Raw genomic sequence first — 13,883 nt, 5'->3', positions numbered from 1 at the left:
GATATCGCTAGCTCCGGGACGTCGGGCTAGCAATTTTGCGAGCCCTGAGCAATCAAGTCCAACACAATCAATCATTGAATGTCTCTTGGCTATCTTAAGTCTGAGATCATATTAGTGGACACTTGAAATGGTCTTGTTTCAAATAGTAATGGATTTAGAATAATTTAGAACTCGACTTGACTTTCTTGGACTTCAGTTGGACTAAAACAACTCGAGACTAATCTCAAATGGCCTAACTTGATATTTACTCTGTTCCACTTTGAGACACTGACTTTCTTTGTCTTGTGCCTGTCTCTTCCAGAGAATGGGCAACAGATGAAGGCAGTAGTTCAGTGGTTCATGCGTGTGTCTGAATTGCCTGTCAACAAACTGAAATTGCTTGGCAGAGAGCCTCATCCGCAGGAGATCTTCTACTATGAATGTCGTAATTGTGATAATGAGGTCAACATCGAGTCCATCCTCAGGCCTGTGAAGGTGAGCTTCATTTAAATCACAAATGCTTTAAAGTCAAATGCGAAAATGTTTAATTTCCTTCCTTTATCTCCAAGGTGAAGCACCTCGACAGCAATGACCCGTTCCCTGACTCCTCTGACAAAGATACCCTGTACGTGAAGTTGTCCTGGGACTCCAAGGTCTTCAGGGTGGTGAACTCGACCGTGATGGAGTCTCCCGCTGAGCCAGCACCTGCTTCTTCACCTCCTTCCTGTCTTAAACCCTCCCTCCCGATATCACCTTCTTGCTCCCAGTCTGCAGCCACCCCCAGAGGACCCTCTCGGTGTGTCCTACCCACACCGGACCACGCCATAATGCAGAAGGCGTCATTAGGGGAAGTTGGCTGCAGCAGTGTAGGTACACCTGCCAATGTCGAGGCTGAGTCACTTCACTCGGCCACTAAACTGTCAGCGTCAAAATGCCTCAGTGCCAAGAGGAGGAATGCCACGGCCAGGACGCCTGGTGTCCGAAAGAGACTGGAGCTCAGCGGTGAGTGTTCGCACAAGGATTTTAAAATGCAACCACTTTGTCGTACCAGAGAACAACAGGGCTTTTTATATATCTCTAATACCAAAAGTCGTGAAGTTTGATTAAAACCAGAATGCAAGAATTTGCAAGTCTGCATAAATCCATTTGTTATTCACAATCGAGCATAGAATACCTGAGAAAATGTACGATTTTAAGAACAAAAAAAGTCAAATTAAGAAGAAAAGGTTATTTATGGATGGCACCAGCGCCTGGGCCATATTTGTCACTGTGTAGCATACCACCATCTTCTTCTTTTCTTCTTTTCTTTTTCCAGAAAGGAATTTTCTCCCTTCTTATCTTATATAGGATTCTAGCTCCTCAGCAGAACTGGATCATTGTCATATTTATAGTTTCATGATCCAGTAAATGTTTTCAATTGGCCAATGGCCTGGACCAGGCCAGTTCAGCCCCTGGACCCTTCTACAAAACCAATATGCGGTTTGACAGGAGCAAGTTTCTCTAAACCCCGTAGATGCCTTTCAGCATTTTCGGTGCCTTTCCAGGTGTGCAAGTCAGTTCCATAAATACTAATGTACCTCCATATTATCAGAGATTTAGACTCACTGATGGCCCCTCTTCCTTTTTGTCCCGACGATGCAGCATTCTTGTCTCCCAAATTTCTAGTTTCAATTTATTTGACCAAGCAACAGTTTTCAACTTTGTCTCAGTCCATTTTAAATCACCTGCGACCCAAAGAAGACGAAGTGTTTCTGGATCATGTTCACGAAGAAGCTTTCTAGAAGCTTCCTAGCCCACGCAATGATTTCCATGACAGATCTGAGTCCTGTGAAGTTTGAAAGCCCACAGATTGCAGGAATCCAAGACTGATTTTCGGCCGTGTTCTTGATGATAAGATATTCAAAGTCTTGGCTTTTATGTTGAGAAACATTTTTCTGAATTTCTTCCACAATTTGTAGACGTATTTGCAGATTTAGTGACAATGCCCATCTTTACGTCTCTGAGCTTTTTAATCCAATCCTGCTGCAGTCGATGTTCATTTTAGATTTATTTAAAAGGACTTTTTTAGCCCTTTGATTTGTTCAATTGTGAATAAAATGTGGGTTAGAGATTTGCAATTCATTGCATTTTCTTATTTATTGACATTGTAAACAGAATCCCAAGTTTTGGGGCCAATACCTTACAATATGAAGCGCCTTGAAGCGGCTGTTGTGATTTGGCACTATATAAATAAAACTGCATTAAGTGAATAAAACTCTGTTGTCCATCTTTGTCCTGTCAGGTCCAGACAAGTCAGTGACAGGTGAAGAAGTCCTGAGTCAGCTGCTAAATGAAGAGTTGGAATCAAAGGTGACACTGACTCGCAGGCTTCCTCCCTCTGCCGCTCATCCTCTGCCCGTCACCCACAGCCTCACACCCCTGAGGAAGGCCCACAGACCCACCGGTGCTCGGTGTGGTGTCCCCTCATCTGTCTTCCTCAACAAACTCTCTGATTCGGATAGCCCTCTGTCACCAGCCAAGGATGACTCCACAAGGTCAGCGCCGTCTCGCACACAACACACTGAAAGCCAGTCATTTCATTATGTAAATTCAACCATCACAGTTTACAATATGCAGTAGAAACTCTAAGTTAGGTTTAGGGATTTTCAAGTTAAGATTGAAAAATTAAGAGATTTTCATTGACACTCACAACTTCCTACTTTCAGCTTAAGGTCCGTTTAGATTTTGCTTGTTTTAAACTTTTCAAACGCAAAGATAAACCGGCTGAAACCAGAAAGCTTCTATATTTAGTTTTTTTTAAATGACTTAAACTCGATGTAAACATACACACTTGTAGTGGAAGGGGTTGTTGTAGCTCAGGAGGTGGAGCCTGATTTTTATGCTGGTCAAAACAGGTACAACAGTTCAAAGGAATGTGAGCATAATTAGGTTATTGGTTTAAAACCGGAGATAACTGGTATAAAACCAAGCACACTGGTGCCACTTTCAGTCCTTGGGAGGTGATGAAATGGTGACTGGTTCAACAAAGATCTTGGTTAGGACACAGAGGATAAGCGATGCCACTCCAAGGCGAGTATACAGTGGTGTGAAAAAGCGTTTGCCCCCTTACTGATGTCCTCTTTTTTATGTTTGTCACGCTTTAGTACTTGTTGTTGTTTGATGCTCTGAAACATTTGACAAAGACAACAAACATGCACTTTCTAAATAAAGGTGTTTATTATTAAAAGGGGGGGATCCAAACCTGCATAGCCCTGTGTGGGGAAAAGTGACCCCCTCCCCTTCTTATGGTGATTCTACCATAAGAAAGAGACTAGGCAAGAAATGGCCGGCATGGCAAGAATATCCTAAACGTTTGTGCAAAATATTGTGTGGATGAAGAGACAAAAGTTGAACCTTTTGGAAGGTGTGTTTCACGTTACATCTCATGATAGTAACAGCATTTCAGAAAAGGAAGATCATACTAACAGCTGGATGTGATGGTGGTAGTGTGATGGTCTGGGGCAGGTCAGGACCTGGAAGACTTGCTGTGGTAAATGAACCATGAATGCTGCTGTCTGCCAAAACACCCTGAAGGACAAAGTCCAGCCATCTGTTTGTGACCTCAAGCTGAAGCACACCTCAGGTCTGCAGCAGGACAATGATCCAAAGTCCACCTTTGAATGGCATGACCTTAAAAGGGTGTTTCATGCTGGAAAACCCTCCAATGTGGCTGAATTATAACAATTTTGCAAAGATGAGTGGGTCAGAATCCTCCACAGTGCTTCACTACCAGTTATCACAAATGCTTAATTGCAGTTGTTGCTGCTAAGGGGGGCCCAACCAGTTATTAGCCATGTAGGTTTGGATCGCTATATTAAAGTGATTAGCCTTTCAGTGTCTAGAGAGATTTTCAAATGTTGTAACAAGTCCTGTGTGTTTTCAAACAGAGCTACAACTGTGTCACAAAAGAAAGAGCTGAAAACCATTAAAGAGCCAGTCCTCAGTGTTCTGTGAGTACACTCATCCATACATTTACCCTTCATAATCTTTCACTCTGCACACAGACAGCACCGCGTGATGCTAACGTGACCTGTTTATCCTTGTTGTTTCAACATGTTTGGTTTGCTAGTTTGTATCCAGTTCTACTTTCCTCTGAGAAGTATCAACCAGGTTCACCTGACTAACATTCATATTCACATACAAGTCACACACACTGTGCATTTGATATATGCGTTGAATTTAAGATGTTGTTTTCCTTATGTAGCCTAAACCAAAAACTACAGGCTGTTCCTCTTATACCCGTCCATGTGTTGTGTGTGTAGAGCGGAGGTGGAGAATGAAAAGTCTCCAATGGTCACTGAAACACCGAGGAGCTCTAAGAGGAAGTCGGCCATGCTGGTGTCATCACGCATCAAGAAACAGCTGTGAGTGCAAAAGTGGATCCATGGGATCTCTCTTATTTTTACATACAGTGGTGTGAAAGGGTGCATGTATGTGCCTGTTTGTATGTGCAGTTATGCAAAACGACCCTGCAGGCAGTCTTGAAACTTGGATCGTGGCTCAAGAGTTGGCAGTTCGTCTTGTAATCGGAAGGTTGCCGGTTCGAGCCCCGGCTCGGACAGTCTCGGTCGTTGTGACACTTCACCTACCGCCTACTGGTTTTGGCCAGAGGGGCCGATGGCGCGATATGGCAGCCTCGCTTCTGTCAGTCTGCCCCAGGGCAGCTGTGGCTACAACTGTAGCTGCCTCCACCAGTGTATGAATGTGAGAGTGAATGAATAGTGGTATTGTAAAGTGCTTTGAGGGTCTCGAAAAGCGCTATATAAATGCAATCCATTATTATTATTATTATTATTATTATTATTGTCCTCTGCCAGAGGCCTAAGAGCTTGAGATCCTGTGCAGTACCTTTGCTATTCCTAGGATCACGCTCTTCTGGACAAAGATCTTGGATGTCATTCCTGGAATCTGCTGGAGCCACTTGGCTGGTTTGGGGGAAGCTTCACTGTCCCAAGTGCACCACTTACCACGGGGACCATAGTTGCTTTCTTCCATATCTTCTTTAGCTCCCCTGTTAGCTCTAGGTATTTCTCCAGCTTCTCCTGTTCCTTCTTTCTGATGTTGCTTGGCACAGTTGGATCTATCACCACAGCCTTCTTCCTCTACTTATTCAGCACTAGTATGATCGGTTGGTTAGCCATCACCAGTTTGTCCATCTGTGTCTACAAGACCCACAGGATCTTAGCTCGGTCATTCTCAGCCACCCTAGGGGCATATATTCCAGGCCACACTCGGCACGGCACAGATGTTCCTGTACACTATGCCGGCGACTTGTTATGGCGTTCCATGTATGCCTTGCCTGCTAGCATCTTGCACCCTGCTGTTATGTGCTGGATTGTCTCTGGGGCATCTTTACACAGCCTGCACCTGGGGTCTTGCCTGGTGTGATAGACCCCAGCCTCTATGGATCTTGTACTCAGAGCTTGTTCTTGTGCTGCCATGATTAGTGCCTCTGTGCTGTCTTTCAGTCCAGCTTTGTCCAGCCACTGGTAGGATTTCTGGATGTCAGCCACCTCCTCTATTTGCCAGTGGTACATACTGTGCAGGGTCCTGTTCTTTCTCAAGTTTCTGCTGCCTGAGGTATTCATAATGCACACATCTTCTTGATGATCACGGATGTTTGTTTCATCCTGGTTGTTGGTTCTGACACCCACTAGTACTCACCCTTGTTCCTTTCACTTAGCACACATTCTCAGGATGCTGGAGTTTGGGTGAAACCCTCCATGGATGATAAGGAGCTTTCTTGTCTTGTTGTCAGTGGCTTCTGTCTCCTTCTTTTGCCAGCTTATTATCTCAGCAGGATATCTTGTGACTGGCAGGGCATAGATGTTAATTGCCCGGATCTTGTTCTTGGTTGCAGCTTTCCTAGCGGCCCTTTCGTGCTTCCCATTTGCCTGTGGTATTCCAAGGTACTTGTAGCTGTCTGCAATGTTGCCTTCTGGTAGTTCTGACTGCCTTCCCTATCCTTGTTACCATGTGACTACACTCCAGTGTTGTTGGTGTAGCATCCACTGGTGTGGATCGGTTAACTGATGTGTCATTCACTCTTGGCATACAGCTCTGTGTCATCCATGTGGCGGAGGTGCTGACGATTGCTCCATTTCGTAGTCGGTATCCTTAGCTAGTCTTGATTCGGCTGAGGCGGTTCAGGTCTTTGCGAAACGGCAGCAATGACAGAGCATCTCACTGGTAAATCCCACACTTAATGGCAACTTGTGCAACTGGCTTATAGTTTGCCATTGACTTTCTGATGGCGAATTTGTTTGTGTCCGTGTGCGTGCAGCGTGATGGTTAGCACTGTTTCTCCTCACATGCAAGGCCTTGAATAGTCAGGCCCCATCTTATCTTAATGACCTTAAAGTACCATATCAGCCCATTAGAGCACTTCTCTCTTGGACTTCAGGCTTACTTGGGGTTCCTAGGATATTTAAAGGTAGAAGAGCATTAGGCTGTATAAATAAGGATGATCTGATATCGTCGTGTTAGTGTTGATCCTGGAACAACATAGTAAATGTTGTTCCTGGAACAACATTGCAAGTGACCAATCACATTGTTGTGGCGTTATTCTTCGGCGCGCCAAGCCATTCGTGCATTTATGAAATTCCAATGTTCCAAGGACAATATCAATTCTGCTTAGCGTTTATTAAAGGGTCAGGGTCAGGATCCGCGGACAGAGGCGGTTTCTCGCAGCTTAAGTACAGTTTTTTGTTTTACGGCGGTTTTTCCCGAAGTCGCAAAAGTATGACGTCACAACGTTCTGATTGGTCACTTGCTATGTTGATCTGGGAACAACACCAACACGACGATATCAGATCATGCGTATAAATAAACCTGAATTGAATTGAATTGAAACCACACAGTGTGCATAATTTATTTATAAGGGCCAGTAAGCTTCCAGGCCTTAAAACATTTCAAGCAATAAGAAATACCTGGATTAAAGGTGTGAGGGCACCATTACTGCTGCTTGAAGCTTGAATTAACACGATTTGTTTCAAATGATCATTTTAACGTTCACACCCTTTCTGTTGTTTTCTTTTTTTAACTTGTGTCAGTCTTATGTAGTCTGTGTTTTGGCTTCGTAGCACTACCAGAATCAAACATTAACAAAGTGAAAAAGGACTCGTAAATCTTAAGGGTGTCTGTTATGTGTTCCATCAGGAATCTTCTGGAAAACGATCAGGACCTAAACTCATCCGGAGAGGAAGAGGATGAGTTTGTTCCATCTAAGAATGACTTGCTGAGCAGCAGCGAAGAGGAGGGTCAAGATGAGGATGGGCCGAATATTGATGATCAAGTGTCAGCGAAGAAGTTCCGATATGTTGCAACGGGTTCTGGCAATTCTCGTTCAAAAAGGAAATCTTACTCCTCAGCGAGAACACAACGAAGAACTCCCGCAAAGAAGGTGATGAAGACCAGACGCACACTGATATTCAGACATGAGATCACCACTTTCTCACCGTCTCTCTCCTATTTCTACAGATCTCGCCCGGAACGCCCAAAACCCCCCGTCACGCCACGCCCAGCATCCCCATCAGGTCCCTGCAGACCCAACAGCCGGCTAACATCCTGGAGGAAGCCAGAGCCAGGTGAGCTCACGGTAGACACAAGTGAAAGGACTCAGAAAACTAAACTTTCTTTGTTGCGGTGCAGACACATCGGATGGTGAGCATGACGCTTCATGCGTATCCATGTTGTATGATAAAGATACAGCCGTGGACCTTTTTTCTTTTCTTCTTTTCTTTGAACCGCAACCACAGTGCAGCAACAATGCATGCACCCGTCAGGTGGACTTTGAGTGTCCTTGAAAGTCAAACAGGAACAACTGTGTTATTGTGTCTGCAGCTGACCTTTTAGTCGCATATGTGTGAAAGAGGGCTGTAGTAAAGCACGTTGCAGTCACGAAGTAGAAGATGGAGAGTTGGTGCAGTAAACGTTTCCTTGCGGATCGACTGAAATTGAAACTGTTGTATTTTAATGAGTTCTTCCTCTTTTATCAGGCTGCATGTGTCATCGGTGCCAGAGTCTCTGCCCTGCAGGGAGCAGGAGTTTCAGGACATCTACAGCTTTGTGGAAAGCAAGATCATTGACAACACAGGAGGGTGAGAGAAAGCTTTTAGCAGTCTTACTGGAGTTGCATCTGCACGCTTCAGGGTCTACATGTCTCGAGGCTGTTGTTTTTTTTGTTTGTTTGTTTTGTCTTTTTTTGAAAAACTGTGGGATTTTGTTTTATTACAGGTGCATGTACATCTCTGGTGTGCCAGGAACTGGAAAGACAGCGACAGTTCATGAGGTGATTCGCTGTCTGCAGCACGCAGCTGACATGGACGAAATCCCTTCATTCCACTTCATCGAGATCAATGGGATGAAAATGACAGACCCACACCAGGCCTACGTCCAAATCCTACAGGTGGGAATGAAGCTTTTTCACAGCCGCTGCAGGCTTTAGTCAAGTAATAATCATTTTGCTTTATCACTTCACCAACTTACTCTTCAGAGCGTGTGTGTGTGTGTGTGTGTGTGTGTGTGTGTGTGTGTGTGTGTGTGTGTGTTGCTATCTATCCCTATGTGCTTTTATCCAACATTCACAGACTTGTGATTAATGCATGGGGGCAGCTCGGGGTTCATTGTGCTGGCCAATGACACATGGGCTATCTGCTGACCTGCCGTACTAACGTCTCATTTATTTATCTCATCCCTGCAGAAACTGACTGGTCAGAAAGCCACACCTGACCACGCAGCAGTTCTGCTGGAAAAGAGATTCAGCAACCTAGCGCCCAGGAAGGAGACTATTGTGATGCTCGTGGATGAAGTAATAACAATTTTTTTTTTTTTTCTTTTAAAGAGGAAATTTTTTCCGCTTATCCTTATCATAGTCATAGGGGCCCGGAGCTTATCCCAGCTACAATAGAGCAAAAGGCAGGGGACACCCTCAGTATATCAACAGTGTGCCACAGGGCTAACACAGAGATGGATAACTATGTGCACGTACATTGACAAATATGGGCAATTTAGAGTCACCAATTAACCCAACCCTAGTAACCGCATGTCTGTGGACTGTGGAGGAAGCCGGAGTACCCGGAGAGAACCCACAGAGACACATGAGGAACATGCAAACTCCACACAGAAAGTCGACTCAGGACCTTCTCCCTGTGAGGTGCTAACAGTGCTAACCACCATGCCACCGTGCGGCGTGAGAACAAGTTCAGCATTCTTAAATTATATTCTGTGAGCAAAGCCCCTGACCTCACATTCCCTTGTTCACCATTTATCACAAGGTAACTGGTATTCTGCCTAATAGTCCAAGAAATGTAGGTTGCTCTCAGGAGCTATGAATTTCATACTGTGATACGATGCCATCTGCACATCAAGTACAGTCGTGAAGTTTCCTTGATATTAAATATTCCACAATCAGCTGTTTGTGGTGTTATGACAACTCGGGCACAAAGTGGAAAGCCACATAAAATCACTAAGTAGGGTCAGCGAAGGCTGAGTTGTGTGGTGTCCAGAGGTCAGCAACGCTCTGTAGAGTCAGTCGCTATAGACCTCTAAACTCAGATTAGCTCGAGAACTGTGTGTAGACAGCTTTCCATTGAACCCCATGCAGCTGCATACAATCGTTAAATCATGAAGCACACTGCAAAGCAATGAACGCAGAGGTGTAAAGCATGTCAGCACTGGACTGTAGAGCAGAGAAGACGTGTTTCCTGGAGGAACAAATCATGCATGTTTGTAGTTCCAGAGAAAGGAACTCTTAATGCTTCAGCAGAACGAGACATTTTGAACGATTTCATGCTCCCAACTACGTTGGAACAGTTTGGGGGTGGCTCCTTCCTGCACACCACTGCACAAAGCAAGATCTATAAAGACCTGCATGAGCAGGTTTGGTGCGGTAGAACTGGACTGGCCTACACAGTCTCCACCTCAGCTATATAGAACATCTTTGGGATAAAACAGACCCGAGTCTATAAACCGGACTTTGTCGTCCAACCACAATGTCTGACCCATATTTGGAAATATAGTCTATTTAGTTTTAACAAGTTCATGTCTGGTTGGGATATGTTCATCACAGAGGCCGATATTACTCTAATTAGTAATATAAATCATACTGGATAACCGTTTGTTCTGTCTCTGTGTTAGCCCTGTGTTAGGTTGGTGACCTATCCAGGGTGTGCCCCGCCTCTCACCCTATGATAGCTGGGATAGGCTTCAGCCCCCTCCCACCCGTAACCCTTTCCCCTGTAAGGATGAGCGGGAAGAGGATGGATGGATAATTTTTGCTAAACATGTTGCAGAACCCCAGGTTTCTCAGGAAATGGTGCCTGCTCACACCATGTATAGAGCCTGTGTGCTTGTCTGTCACTTTTAACTAAGAATTGTGACAGCAGAATAACCATCCTGTACTATATTTTTTGTTTCGGCCCGCTTTAGTTAGACCTGCTGTGGACGAGGAAGCAGAACGTGATGTACAACCTGTTCGATTGGCCGACACGGCGTCATGCTCGCCTGGTGGTGCTGACCATTGCCAACACAATGGATCTGCCCGAGAGAATCATGATCAACAGAGTGGCCAGTAGACTGGTGAGACTGATTAAACACTGCTATTCTTTACGTTCCCTGACAGCAATACTATGAATGATGGTTTAAAGGTCACTGCTGTGTGGTAAAAAGATTTGAGCATGAAGCCAAAGCCGCAATTTACCGGCTGATTTATGTTCCTGCCCTCACATGGACACAAGCTGAAGCTGTGACAAAGTAGTAGCAACAGAAATGCACTTGTGTAATTCTCATTCAAGACTGTGTTAAACAATTTGACATCACTTTACTTCCTGTCTTTTCGAGATCATTTCTTTTTCTACTTATTTTGCTTTTCAGCCCTTTGAATATCTGAATATTAATACAACAACTAAATATCTCATTCAGATGACTTGTAGGAAAAAAACATAAACTAAAAGCCACTGATCATTTGCATTGCTGCTTCCAGGGTTTGACCAGGATGTCATTCCAGCCGTACAGCTTCAAGCAGTTGCAGGAGATCATCATGTCCAGGCTGAACAAGTTGAAGGCCTTTGAGGAGGACGCTCTGCAGTTGGTGTCCAGGAAGGTTGGCAACCAGATTGTCTTTAATGCAGTCTCACCCGCTCTGTTGTGTACTCACCTGCCCACCATCAAGTCACGTCCGTGTCCCTCATATCTGGCAGGTGGCCGCTCTGTCCGGTGATGCTCGCCGATGTTTGGACATCTGTCGGCGGGCAACGGAGATCTGTGAGCACTCAGCTGCTGACCCTTCCTCCACAGGATTGGTGGGAATGAGTCACGTGATGGAAGCACTGAATGAGATGTTTTCCTCTGCCTACATCACTGCCATCAGGTGAGACCAAACCTTTGGTCACTTTAGTAATGCACGCTGTAGAGATGTGCATTGGCAGCTGTGAGGAGAAGTGACTGATGTGGTTTGTTTTTTTTCAGGTGTGCGTCAACACAGGAGCAGCTCTTCCTCAGAGCTGCTATTGCAGAGTTTAGGCGGCTGGGATTGGAAGAGGCGACTTTCCAACAGGTGAGAAATATAAAACAACTAAAGTTACTAAAGCAAAACCAACAAGCCTCTATAGACTGTATATGAAACGAATCCATAAGTTGATTTACTTTTTTAAAGGCTTCAATAAATACACATTTAAAGAATAAAACACAGACCTTAAATCTAACATGAATACAGATATTCATTCATAATCTAGAAATCATGTTTGGCTGGATGTTCTGTGAGGAATTAGATGAGCTCAGAAACACAGGCCTACGTCTTTATTTAGATTAGTCTGTGCAGTCTATCTCTGTACATCACACATGTACAAAACTCATCTGTTATGATGATAAATCACTGGGCTTTCAGCTTACCCAGCTCCAGTCGTCGTCTGGAGGTGAATGAGAGAGATCTCTGCAGTGTCCTAAAGAATGAAATGCGTGTCGATTTCAGGGACAGTGGCAGTGATGCTTGCATAATATCCAGAGGATGTTGCATTGGAATAACTTCCTTCATCATCCAGGAACTTCCTGAATATTCTCTCTAAATAAGCCTTGGTACTGCCTCATTTTAGAGTCTGACAATGGGTCCAATGATTTCATCCCAAATCCTAGTGGCCCTCAGGGCTGTTGCCTATCCTGTAGCGGTCTGTGCATCCCTCCATGCCTGTGTTTTACCAGACCATCACTGGTCCGCCTCAGCATGACTCATCAGTCATGCTGAACGATGTAACAGGCAGCATAATTTTCTGTACAGATTCTCCAGTCTTTTTATGTTTGTCACATGTGTTTAGAATGAGCCTGCTGTATTCTGTAAAAAGCATCAATGTACCTGCCAGTTCTGGTTCTCTATGGCAAAGGCCAGTCTTGCTCCATGGCAGTGAGCATAGGGACCACTAGAGGGTGTCATGCAACCAGTAGCACGCTGGTCAGAAAAGATGAGGAGGGAAAAATTTCAGTTTCCGCTTCCTGCAAAACCATCCCTGTTACCCTTCTAGTGCACTTGTTAATTTAATTTAAACCTGCTGAAATGAATTAATCCTCTCAGCTACTTAACTAACCTGATATCCTCTTAATTAGGGTTATATTAGCACAGAAATCGTTAAAAGTAGGACCTTTTTTAAAATGGGGATTTAAAACTTGTAATAGGCAGCTTTAGCTCTCTTTGCCTGTTTGCCAATTCCATGAATGTTTCAACTTATAAACCTTTTTTCCCTCAAACAAAATGTGTGATGATTGACAGATAACACAACAAACATCAAGTTAACTCTGTTACTACAATAATTGCAGCCCAAATTTTCTACAGTTATAAGCTTAAAAGGCTACACATAAAGATAACAATTGTAGCTGATTGTGTCGTTTTAACACAGTCCACTTTCACATTGCACTGTGGAATTGGAGTGCTGTGTCTCAACTTGAAATGCAACATCAGGTCCCCTTGTGTTTTGTATGCCAGGTGTTCGTGCAGCACCAAGCTCTCTGTCGGATTGAAGGTCTTCGGCCCATCGGTGTCTCGGAGGGTCTGGCTGTTTGTCAGCGTCTGGGAGCCTGCAGGCTGCTGCTGCTGGAACCGAGTCACCTGGGAGTCCTGCAGCACATCCGACTCAACGTCAGCCAGGATGACATCTTTTATGCCTTGAAAGCTGACTGAAGGGGGGAGTCTTTCACACAAACTGAACAATGACAGAAAAGTGAACCCTCGTCCACGGATTTTAGTTATGAGCTTAAATCTTTGTCCCCAATTTTACTGGAAGATTTTCTTCTGTCTCTGGATTTTATTTTTTATGTTTGTCTTAAATGTACAATAAAACTCTTTACTAATCCCTCAGTTGCTTTCTTGGAGTAATATTAAAACCTCTTTGATTATAGTTTCTTTAGAGTTTTAGCTGCACTTTAGGGATCAGGAACACTCAAGCTGTAAAGAAACTTAAAGACGCTTCTCTGCTAGCAGAGTTTGATGAGAGTTTAATATGGAAAACGCATCACCATCATGACTGTGGACCATGTTGCCGATTCACTGAAGCACAACTCTTTTCTCTATGAACCAAGGAATACTTTTTTTGGTAATCATTATGTAGCATATCCACATTTTGTACATTACACAAGTTGTTCATTAACACAAACCCATGTTTGTTTAATGGCAATAATCTGCAGCTACAAACAAATGAATTTAAGTGTTGTGCTTCTGCTGTAGGTTTTGTGACCTACATGTTTATTTTTTGTTTTTGACCTATGTGGTATATGTGATTTAAGATATTATGTGGTTTTCGAGAAGAAATAAATCTCATTTGACGAAGGATATTTGGCATGCAGACCGCAATAGTCAGGGATCAAGTCATCAACCTTCCAGT

At 44.1% G+C, this 13,883-nt stretch overlaps 1 protein-coding gene across 1 annotated transcript in view; it reads left to right on the top strand.

Moving 5' to 3' along the window:
- The window catches only part of orc1 (origin recognition complex, subunit 1), a 16,024-nt gene extending 2,379 nt beyond the window's left edge, over positions 1 to 13,645 (top strand). The window contains exons 3-17 of the mRNA XM_013911147.1: positions 302 to 474; positions 549 to 981; positions 2,261 to 2,513; positions 3,906 to 3,968; positions 4,281 to 4,382; positions 7,177 to 7,420; positions 7,498 to 7,604; positions 8,016 to 8,117; positions 8,254 to 8,425; positions 8,720 to 8,827; positions 10,447 to 10,596; positions 11,000 to 11,119; positions 11,217 to 11,386; positions 11,485 to 11,572; positions 12,989 to 13,645. Coding sequence (XP_013766601.1) covers positions 302 to 474; positions 549 to 981; positions 2,261 to 2,513; positions 3,906 to 3,968; positions 4,281 to 4,382; positions 7,177 to 7,420; positions 7,498 to 7,604; positions 8,016 to 8,117; positions 8,254 to 8,425; positions 8,720 to 8,827; positions 10,447 to 10,596; positions 11,000 to 11,119; positions 11,217 to 11,386; positions 11,485 to 11,572; positions 12,989 to 13,183 — 2,480 coding nt within the window. The 3' untranslated portion in view covers positions 13,184 to 13,645. The remainder of the gene's footprint in view (positions 1 to 301; positions 475 to 548; positions 982 to 2,260; positions 2,514 to 3,905; positions 3,969 to 4,280; positions 4,383 to 7,176; positions 7,421 to 7,497; positions 7,605 to 8,015; positions 8,118 to 8,253; positions 8,426 to 8,719; positions 8,828 to 10,446; positions 10,597 to 10,999; positions 11,120 to 11,216; positions 11,387 to 11,484; positions 11,573 to 12,988) is intronic.
- Positions 13,646 to 13,883: the final 238 nt, after the last annotated feature.

Source organism: Pundamilia nyererei, unplaced genomic scaffold (genome assembly GCF_000239375.1).
Source record: "Pundamilia nyererei isolate P.nyererei 1_Seehausen unplaced genomic scaffold, PunNye1.0 scaffold00057, whole genome shotgun sequence".
Classification (NCBI taxonomy): Eukaryota; Metazoa; Chordata; class Actinopteri; order Cichliformes; family Cichlidae; genus Pundamilia; species Pundamilia nyererei.
This window is presented reverse-complemented; position numbering and strand designations above follow the sequence as displayed.